The 11,208-nt window shown below is 34.9% G+C and overlaps 2 protein-coding genes across 8 annotated transcripts in view; one reads left to right on the top strand and one right to left on the bottom strand.

Annotated features, from left to right (window-relative positions):
- LOC117175710 (histidine protein methyltransferase 1 homolog) overlaps positions 1-10,786 on the top strand; it is a 195,262-nt gene extending 184,476 nt beyond the window's left edge. For all 7 annotated transcript variants that reach the window (XM_033365477.1, XM_033365476.1, XM_033365475.1 and 4 more), the window contains 2 exons: positions 10,403-10,518; positions 10,596-10,786. In XM_033365477.1, coding sequence (XP_033221368.1) covers positions 10,403-10,518; positions 10,596-10,681 — 202 coding nt within the window. In that variant the 3' untranslated portion in view covers positions 10,682-10,786. The remainder of the gene's footprint in view (positions 1-10,402; positions 10,519-10,595) is intronic.
- Positions 10,527-11,208, bottom strand: part of LOC117175712 (pyridoxine-5'-phosphate oxidase-like) — a 116,329-nt gene continuing 115,647 nt past the window's right edge. Inside the window, exon 6 of the mRNA XM_033365481.1 lies at positions 10,527-10,970. Within this exon, the coding sequence (XP_033221372.1) occupies positions 10,799-10,970 (172 nt within the window). The 3' untranslated portion in view covers positions 10,527-10,798. The remainder of the gene's footprint in view (positions 10,971-11,208) is intronic.

Here is an 11,208-nt window from a genome sequence, read left to right as displayed (position 1 = left end):
GAAAGAGGGAGCTCTTCTTAATATTTTGACACCAAAATCATGTCGATACACTTTACCGACTGCGAGTAAAGCCACCCACGCTTTAACTTGACAGACTGTAAAAATTTGATTTTGAACTAATTTAAACTATATACTTTCAAGAAGCCTCTAGCTCAAAGGTTAATGGATTTTGTGGAGACGAGAATAGTTGTAGGCGCCGGTTTAGTCAAATAGAATATAAACGGTGTTTCGTAGAAATTAGATTAAGGTTACATATTATAATCAAGCATAATTACATCGGATCACATGCCGCTTCGCCAAACTTCTTCTATGAACGCTATTTCTCCCTTTTACTTATATTTTGAAATGGTCAAGAACACCAAGCATCCTTCAGCTGCTTCAAATGCTTGTTTTTAAGGAGGGTAGGGCAAAGAGTATTGTGGGTATCAAGGGCATACCGATATTTTGACTCGTCTGACTGCCGCCCTCACTTCGCTCGTGCGGCAATTTCACACATATTATGTGCCACATGAATTGACACATTTAATTTAATTCAAAGGGTTTTAAAAATATTTGGTCAGTCCCTCCTGTAAAGAAGCAAAAAATTTTCGAAGTGATACAATTTTCTGGCCCCACTGATTTTTTGGTCAAGTCAATGAAACAGGAAATGATATCCTAGGTTCCTCATGAAACTACCCTTTCAGCAAGTCCAATCGCGGGTTCTGGTACGTAGCGAGAGTGGTTACTCCTTCTCCAATATTTTCGTCTGAGAAGGGCTTTTTCCACGGTGATCGTTGGCGAGGCAGTGTGGCGTCGCTTTAGCGTCTACCTATATGCTTATTCAAGCTTCAAGCTTCGAACTAGTCTGCTTTTTCGTTTATCTCATTTTCTTAAGAAGGTGGCAAAGACCTTTCCGTCCATGGGAGCTGAGCTAGAGGTCTTGATGGCTTTCTTCCAGGATCTAGTGTCCGAGGCGCACCGACTACATAAAGAGGGTCTAAGTGAGGTGAGACTATTCAGCAGTATAAATAACGTCGCCTTTTCCAGTTCCGACATTAAAACGGAAATTCAGCCCATTAGTCACCTGATCTTCTGCTGCTCGGAGATAGCCGAGCTAAGGGAATCGATGATGACTCAGTTCCAGAAGTTTGAAGTCACTGTCGACCAATTGAACTTTTATATCATGTACTTTGTCAGATTTCCTAGCAAGAGACAATGTCAATTATTTTTAGTTAAGTCCAGCTTAGCTTGGGGTCAATTGGTATTCGAGATTTAGCTTGGCTTAATCTCTCATTTAATTTAATCTAGTCTTCTCTATTCTTAAACCATTGTCAATATTATTATTTTATCTTTGGATTTGTCCCTCCAACAGGTTTAACCTTCTCGTTGAATAAATTTTCTTAATGTCTCACAAATATATGAAATCAATACATACATTATCGATTTTCTAAGACGTGCGACGGTACTGTGGGGTACAAGAATGAAGTATTTTGATCATTAATAATCAAGGGTAACTAGATCAATATGCATGACGACTGGTATGTTTCAAGGGGACCCCTTCAGTGCATTATGATTCTATTTAGTGTTGAAATCATTGAGAACAACACTAAATAGCATGTCTCGTGGGTTCAGAATACATGATAATGAGAATCGTCATCAACTGAACCATCTTCTATATATAAACCACATGAAGCTATACTCTAGTTCAATCCTGAAACTGCAGGCAGTGTTTGATATCACAAATCAGTTCTCTAATAATATCCATATAGAGTTTGAACTAGATAAATGCAGAACAGTGCGTTTGGTCGGAGGAGAATTGCGAGCGGCAAAATTGGGAAACGAAAGAGGTTGAGGTTAAGTCATATAAATTTCTGGGTACTCTTGAGTCCTCGCTAGTTTTTCTTATTAACTGTTCAGGACGCACTACGAGGAGGTTGCTGCATTCAGTTTCATACCTTACACTCATCCCATCCATCCAACCATGCGAGTGTGATCCAAGAAAGGTATCACTTCTAAGTGACTTTGAATTGAGATTTAGTTTTAAAAGAGGACATCAACTTTCTCGATCCCATGGTAGCCCTAATGAAGCCATCTCTCTGTTCTTCGGTAACTGACCCGCTGCTGGCTTCAGTAATTAGTTCTACTGTTATTTTTACCGCTTGCGTATGATGCGGTAAGTGTGCTAGCATTGGAGCTCTGTGACGTCGACTTTTGCACAAACAAAGATTGCACAGGTGGCTTAGGTTTTAGCTTTTTTGGCCTCCCGCGCTTTCGAAATCCAAGATTTCCAATCTTTAGCACTGCTCTCATCCCAGCAATTTCTCTGGCTTTTAGAATGAGATTTCGGGTTTCCTGCCCCACTTGCAGTCTTTGTTCAGCAATCATCAACGAAAAAGGATTTTTTTTATTGGCTTATCTGTTACTCCCTTTAAGGATGTACACTACGTACAATCAATCTCAAAAGTTGCCTATTTTTAAAATGATTTATAAAATCGACAAAAAAATCTATTATGAATGTCTTTAAATTTTGATGACTGCTTCTAAGCAATGACTTCTTAATTAATTTGTTAAAAGAAAATCATCCTAAATAGGAATATAGAGAATCCTTCGAAGAATAAAATGAGACCTTGATCGTTAGGATTAAATAAAAAGTGTAACTCCTCCCTAAAGAGAAAGGAAAATCTAAACCTTTAAATAACTACTGTTAAATAAATAATTTTAACTTGACTTATTTTTTTCTAAAGTGTGCTTAGAAACCTCCAAGATTTACAGAAATTAACAATATATATCTTTTTAAAATTTTTATAAATCATTCTAAAGATAGGCAACTTTTGAGATTGATTGTACGTAGTGTACATCCTTTAAACATGGGGTAAGTATCTATCAGATGAATTAATTTAAATAAATTTCCGACGCTATCTGAGATGGAGTTGTGCACTTTTATCGTGAACGAGAACGGTATTCACAGCAGTAACTTCGCAGCTAATTACTGTAAAAACTTACAGATTCAATGTAGGTACATCTAAATCAGTTCTCATCAAGTATCCATATATTGATTGAGAAATAGCTGCAGCTTCAGAGGCCTAAGGTGTGGCATGACCGATATATAGTGAATCAGGCTCTTAAACAAGTGCAACATGTTCCTATGCAATATGCGTGATATTATTAGTTCCAGCTTTCACTTTAGCTTGATCTTTACGACTACACAATAAAGCCCTTCAACATTCATAATATTGGACTGAGAACTTCGCCATATTTTACGTCGATCAACTATTGACATGTTATCATGGGTAATTATTGCATGGTCCCGTAAAGCAGCCGTCACAATAGCAACCACAGCTGTGATCGATTCATTGTACCGATCAGCCTCTCGTGTTACTGTTGGCAAAGGTATACAAGACATGTTCACGCCTAAATTATTGGGATCTTTTTTTCGTTACGAAGGCAAGAAATCTTAATCGCATGAGGAAGAAATTCTTGAAGAAGATGATTAAAAAATATCCTCTTTTCCTGGTAGCGGGATTGCTTTGAAAAAAGTAAGTCCTTTAATTAAGTCCTATTTACCCTACTGGTAACTGCAGAATGGAGATTAGACATGAACATATGTATAGTTGTGCGCTGGTCAAGTAAAAACTTTCTATCTATTCCAGGAATCTTGGTTTTGCATGTACACTTTGAATAATTATTGTTTTTATAAGCTTCGATGTCAAAATTTATTTGTTGATCTTATTATTGTATAATCTCAGCTTATTTTTAAAGGAAGACTTAAACAAAATTTGTTAGAGATCATTCAACAAAAAATTCACAATTTCGAAAGAAGAGGGCTGCATGAATTTCGTTTCTGAGAACAAGGATAGTATGCCACAAGTATGCTTTAAGTACATCTTTTTCCGTAGACAATGATATGTCACTAAGTTTTGAGGGATCTCCGAGCAAGGGCCACGTAACCCTACCTCTAGTTTTTGGAACCATTTTCTCGAAAAAGTTGTTCTCGCTTAATGGTGACTTTATTTTTTACTATTTGTTTTCTAAGAATTATAAATTTAATAAAAAATCATAGATGCGAATCTCGTGCCGCTAAGAGCGCCAGATGGTAACTGAGGATAGTTCACCATTGTGGTTGCTTGACGGTCAAAACAAATGAATCTCTTGTGTAGAAAAAACAGTTGACTTGAGTATAGCTTGTACTCATATTAATGCAGATGTTTGCGTAAATAATTTTGATTCACTTGGCGAAAGACGAGGCACCATGCCTTAATACTTCACGTTCAAAAACACCTTTTATGAAATTTTATAGAAAGAGAATGTTATTTAATATTTGTCTAGGGCTTCTCTAATAAGCAAGATTAAAAACAGATGCGAGTATAAAATAAAATATGAGCTTCCTCCCCTATTTTTTATTTTTATTTAAAATTGTTACTACAATCAAAAAGTTTCCGCAGTATAAAATATGTACTTTGACAACACCCAACAGCATTTGTTACAAGTTTTTTTTCAATACGATTCATATTTGTGAAGTAAATTTGTAAAACCCCTATTTTTTCATTTATTTTTTACATATTTTGTCTTTACGGCTCGGTTAAAGTTGTTTTGGCTTTTATGAAACTCAACACATTCGTTTTCAACGAATAAAATAATTCAATCTGAAAATTTACGTCACCGAAGTTCTTATATTTTTGTTGTGTATTTAATACTTCGTTGCTGTATCCTCCTCACATTCAAAAATTTGCATGTACTATTTTTTTTTAATTTAATTAAAAGTAAGACTCCAAACTAATATTGACCGTAAAAATATAACGCGGCGGTTTTAGGACCTGAGGGGCGGGGTTTGGCGCCGGCAAATTTCGATTTATTTAGTTAGCATTTATTTAGAGCGTTTTTTCTTGAAAACGCAAAATCTACCGTTTGAAAATTGACGAAAATCTGTATTTCTTTATAACATTTATTTAAATTAGTAACAGATAATGTCGTCTGACAAAGACTCCCGATAAATAGGGTACCTTTTGAGTGCCAACAGTCGACAAAAATAAAATCACAAAAAATTTTTTATAAAATGTTAAATTATTGTTTTGCAATAAAATATCGTGAGAAAAAGATTTTCGTGAGTTCTTTACAGTCAATTACTTTGAAAAAAAACAGCCAAATCTGCTGTTTGAATTATTTCTTAATTGAGAAAAAAGATATGTGATCCTATACTGAGGTATTTCCTAAGAGGAAAGAAGAATAGTCAATTCCATTGAATCGGTGCATGAACATATTACATTCAGAAAATAGGTAGTTGTATCTATACTCAGTATATGGCCAAAACAGAACGAAAAATTATTTCACTTCTAACAGCAGTCATTTTCGTTAAAAAAAATCTGCTGTGCGAATTAATTCTGAATAAATTGAAGAAAAGAAATCCGTGTTCATTAATTAAAAATGAAGACATTAAAATATATCCCCATGCCATGCCAACCTCAAGCAATAGTGTAATATGTCAACTTTATGAATTCATGTCTATATGTTGAACCTGGAATAACCATATCGGTAACCATCGCTGCCATTGCAACGAATCGCAACGTTGAACTGAATACCCTGGACCTCTCTTGCTCTTTCTTGAAACCGATTTCTGTTATAGAGAAGACTACTGCCTTATCGGTATCTATCGCCGTCATCGCAACAAACGGCTAGTCGCTCTGTATGCCCTGTACCACCTAAACCATCCATGCCCTTCCTTGAAGCAGATCCGGCTACGTAGAGGATTATTCCTGTATCGGCGGTAATTGCCGCTACCTCAATGTGGCCCTCCAATAACTAGAACAACCCTCCGTTGTTATTAAAGAACTTATAAAAATAAAATTCCTGAAAATGTGTACAGGATATACAGGGGTTCAAATTTTCAACCTTTTGCCGCGCACGCTGATACTCAATTAACCATAACTTCTACAAAAGTTATCCAAATTAATTTTTTCATGGAGGTCTTGGAAACGTTTTTTCATCAGCTTTACGCTGAAGGCAATGGTTTTTGATAAAAAAAAAACTATTTGAGCTTCGTTTTTTAATTTTAAATATATTTTTGATTTATTCTCCAAGTGCGGCCGTTAATTTTTTTTTCCAAAATCATGTTTTAAAAAAGCTTGACTTTTTCCCTTTAAAATGAGCCATAGTCAAAAGCGGGGCGAAAGAAATTGGTAGAGATATATAACATTTCTTGTGCGCGGTATCTGCGTCGCGAGCGCCGATGCTTCAAATTCAGAATGTACGGTTTCTATTCGACTACAAATAATCGACTAAAAACTGCATTTTTTAACCAAATAATTAGTATTGTTATAAATTATTGCACGGATAATAATTTTTATGATTTATTGGACAAGTAAAATTCACTTTTATGTCAATAATTCATTTTTAAGACTTTAAGAAAAAATTTGAAAAACCCGCCGAAAAAATTAGTACACAATATGTGTGATACCTTTCTCGCAACAAAACTCATTGTCAGTTATTATAATTGGCAGTTATTTTTCGATTAGAAATTGCATTTACTTTTCTCTATATTCAAAATAGAAATAGTATTACTTGAATACTATATTTCGTACACTTACCCAACTTCCGTGGTTGGAATTGCATTGTTATTTAGTGCCTTAACTTAGCTTTTTTTTCTACTTAATTTTCAATCATGCCAAGAAGAACCAGCTTGGGTCGTCGTTGTTACAATCCTTTTTTAAAGAGAAATCAGAAACGCGATCCGTGCAGTTCAAGAACAATTTCTGCAACTCTTCAAAAAAAGTATCCCAGTATACCCATCGATGTGAAACTGTGTGTAAATTGCAGAAAAGAAATTTATCAATTTGCATTGCTATCGCGTTTGTATTCTCATACTGATCCAACAATTGAAGATGCTTCAGTGATCAACGATAATTCACCTCCTATTCTCGAGAATGATATGTTAATGCAAGATGACGATATCTTTGCCGATTCTTCGACATCCAAGTTTGAAAAATGTAAAACTGATTGTTCTGATAAGAATCATTACGCCGGAATGGAGGTTCTTGAACAAATAAAAGAAAAATTTCAAAAATCTGCAAGTAATTCAGAAAAAGTGTTACTTTTAACCCTTGCTCCGAAATCTTGGGGCCGCAGAAGATTGGCTAAAGAATTTGGTGATTTGAAAGCCAAACTGGAAAGGCAAGAAATTAGTAGCTAAGAATGGTATTTTAACTTCTCCTAATTTATAAAATGGTAAAATTTTAGATTTCGAGATCGAAAATTTGGTCAAAAAATTTTAACTTGATGAGAATAGTCGTATGATGCCTGTTATAAAAGATTTCGCTTCCATAAAAAAGATGATGACTCCCATGAGCACGTTCAAAAAAAGTTAATTTTGTGCAATATTTCTAAATTATATGCAAATTTTAAGGCTCAGCATCCTACAGTTGAAATTTGTCCATCAAATTTCTCTCAGCTTAGACCCCGAAATTGCATACTCACTCGAGCCAGTGGTACGCATACTGTTTGTATATGTGTCAATCATGAAAACTTAAATCTAATGCTAGATGCTGTAGATTTCAAAGAACCAACATGCGAAAATTTTTCTCCCATTAAGATTTATCATGATGCTATGAACAGGATTATTTGTAGCGTTCCGACTTCAGAATGCTACTTGAATGAATGCACAGCGTGTCCTGGTACAAGCGCATTTAAGGACTTTATAACATCAGTTCTCGCAGACCAGTGTATTGACAGAGTAGAATTCCAGACTTGGAAAAAAACTGACAGAAGTACGTTACGCACGGAAATAACGGACGCAGAAGATTTTGCTTAACAGATTTTTGAAAGCTTGTTTAAGCTTAAATCTCATTCTTTTACAGGCAAACAACAGTCATATTTTTTCAAAAATCTAAAGGACACATTGAAAGAAGGGGAATTTCTTATCCTTTGTGATTTCGCTGAAAACTATGCCTTTATAGTCCAGAATGCAGTTCAGTCGTTTCATTGGAACAATGATCAAACTACTATTTTTACAGTGGTAATTTATTATAAAGAGGACAGCATTCTAAAGCACCGCAGTCTTGCTATGTTATCAGACTGTTTGACTCATGACACAATTGCTGTGTACGAATTTCAAAAAATTATTACACACTTTTTAAAAGAGAATTTTCAACCCAAAAAAAATGATTTATTTTACAGATGGAGCCGCCCAGCACTTTAAAAATAAATATAACTTCATCAATTTGCTCCACCATGAAATGGATTTTGGTATTCCAGCCGAGTGGCATTTCCATGCAACGGCGCACGGAAAAGACTCTTGTGATGGTATTGGGAAAATGTTAAAAAGACTCACAACGCGTGCTAGCCTACAAGCGTCATCTAAAGAACCGATTTTGACTGCTAATGCCTTGTATCAATGGGCAAAGAAAAATTTAGTTAAATTTTAGTATTCTTTTGTCTTGAAGAAAATCACGCCATCATAGCTCATAACTTAAGAGTAGATTCGCATCAGCAAACAGAGTGCCTGGTACACAAAAATATCGCTCTTTCGTCCCCCCTGTTGAATTAACTCTTATGTTGAGAAATTATTCGTCATCATTAGAATGTGATGTTTTCCCGAAAAAAAACTGTGAGGCAAAGAAGAAAGAGAAGTGCACATACACTGTAATAAGCAAATTATTTGAGTTAATTTTGAATGTGAGAGGCGAGGGGACACACACTAAAAAATCACCCCGAATTATAAATTAATTTTTATTTTTAATTTCGTACAAGCAAAAAATAACAGTTTTGTGAACAAATTATACAAAGTGCAATTAAATTAGTTCCCAATGGATGATACGTCGTGATCGTGGCGTGTAGCTGCACTGCGACGCAGAAACCGCGCAGAAGAAGTGTTATATATCTCCACTAATTTCTTCCGCCCCACTTTCGACCATGGCTCATTTTAAAGGGAAAAAGTAAAGCTTTTTTTAACCATAATTTTGGAAAAAAATTAACGGCTGCATTAATTTTTTGCGGAGTCTTAATTAAGTTCTACTTAATACCTTTTACTCAGAAAAATACATATTAATTGTTTAGGTTAAAGTAAATCAATTTTTTTCAGTTTTTTTAAAGCAATTGTTTTCTGTTCCTCAATTCTCTTCTTCAGTTGTTTTCAATTGAGCAATATTATACGCATTCACAATTCTGTAAACTATTGCTTTCCTGCAGGAAGTGAAAAGATAAAGATGCTCTCACTATTATACAATTTGTATCTCTAAGATAGTGACAGATAAGAGAAAGTGCGAAGTAAGCAAATAAAACATGATAAATCCATTTAAAAAAAAAGTTATCCATGGTTTTAACATTTTCCAGGTTCGAAGGATATCTTTATGGACCGTTGGTTCACAGAAAAATTCATTGCCATTAAACTTACGCTTTAAAAATGCTGTAACCTTCAAAATATATGAATACAAATTCGTATATTTTGCATTAACGTATTCAGTATGTTATAAAGACTGCATTAATTCAAGCTGATATTTTCAAAAATTTAACAGTATTGGACAACTAGCTGGACGGTTTCATCTACATTATCCTAGTTAAATTGTTCTTTTATCTCTGATTCTTTTTAAATACAGCATTTGTATAAATACCGTCAAATCACTTCGAATGGATTCATCATATTTTGTTTGCTTACTCAATTTATTTATCCCAGACTATCCATTGTCTATCAATAATCCACATGTGTTTTTTCATGGAATACAGAGAACTAACGTAATTCAAAGAATTCGCAGAATTTAAGTAATTGATTGTGCTTAAAGAGTTCCCAGAATTCAATTTCAAATGTCAAATTACATCAATTCCTTAAATTCTGCGGATTCCTTGAATTCTACGAATTCTGCTTATTTCTTCTATTCTGTGAATTTCTTGAATTCTGCAAACTCTATAAATACCAAGAATTACTTAAATTCTGCGTATTCTTTGAATTCTTCTAATTCTTTAAATTTTGTGAATTTCTTGAATTCTGACAATATTTAAAAATCCGTGATTTCCTTAAATTTTCCTTGAATTGGGTGAATTCCTTGATTTCTTTTAATTCCATGAATTCTATTAATTCCTTAAATTCTATCAATTCTTTCAAGCTGTTCAAGAATCTTATGTTTTCGGGTATCCCAGCTTTTTTGAGAACACGCAATTTTTCGAACTTTTTACACTATTTGGCCCACCCAACCGTAATTGAGCCTGACTCGGCTTGACTCGAAGTGTCAAAAGCTCGACTAGGCCCGGTCTAATATCGGGCTTCGGGCCTTTTGCACACTCCTAGTTCTCTCGCTTTTTGTCAAAGGAAATTTCTATATTCACTTACAGCACGATTTATCATAAATATATTATTTATGGACACATAGACCCCATTTTGTTCACTAGTGCAATGTTTGAAGGGAATTTTAATTGTTGGCTCTTAATTGCTTAATTGTAGATTTGTGGCTGGAAAAGCATACTACTTCGGGGTCGGAGGAAGTATGAGGCAATTTGAAGAACTTGTCAGAAAAGACGGAGTATTCAAAGTGCAAGTGGTATGGAGGAGTAATGAGGGTAAGACATTTTTTAACATGAACAACTTGAAATATATTGTAAGAGAATTACAATCACTCTGTATTATTTTACTTCAGGTTTACAAAGAGATATTCTGGCCTTATCACGCTGTAATAGTGATTCAACATGTCATCATAGTCCAGCACGTACAGGAAGTGACTAAAATATGTAGAGGATCATCCCGGGAATTCGCTTTTGAAATTACAATTATTCATTCAGATAATTTTGAACCTTGGGATGTGTATATAAAATCGAAATCTCTTCGTTATTTCTGTTTACTTTATGGAGATAACCTCTCGTATAACCAACCGCCCTCACCTTGGTGGACGAAAATATTGTCAGGCTCCTTTTTTTCTGCAGGTAATGGACGCCTAAAGCAGATTCTGTCATGCAGGCGATCACTTTGACCTTGCCAGAATTCTATGGATTTTGGAAAGAGAATATAACCGCCCCTGTGAACAAATAAATAATATACCTTTATTTTTTTTGATTAAAGACAACTAAATTACTCCGATGCTGGGAAAATAGCACCGGCTACCAGTAGAACCATGGTGAATTATACCCATGGCCACGTGTCAAATGACGATGAGATTTGCGGCCACATGGTGAAATGAAAGTAAAAATACGGGCAAGCAAAACTCTCGTGAAACATAAGTAAATGCAGCAAACCCAAAAGTGTCAGCTCTCTGC

This window comes from Belonocnema kinseyi, chromosome 6 (genome assembly GCF_010883055.1).
Source record: "Belonocnema kinseyi isolate 2016_QV_RU_SX_M_011 chromosome 6, B_treatae_v1, whole genome shotgun sequence".
Lineage (NCBI taxonomy): Eukaryota > Metazoa > Arthropoda > Insecta > Hymenoptera > Cynipidae > Belonocnema > Belonocnema kinseyi.
Note: the sequence above shows the minus strand (reverse complement) of the source record. Positions and strands in the feature narration are given on the sequence as shown.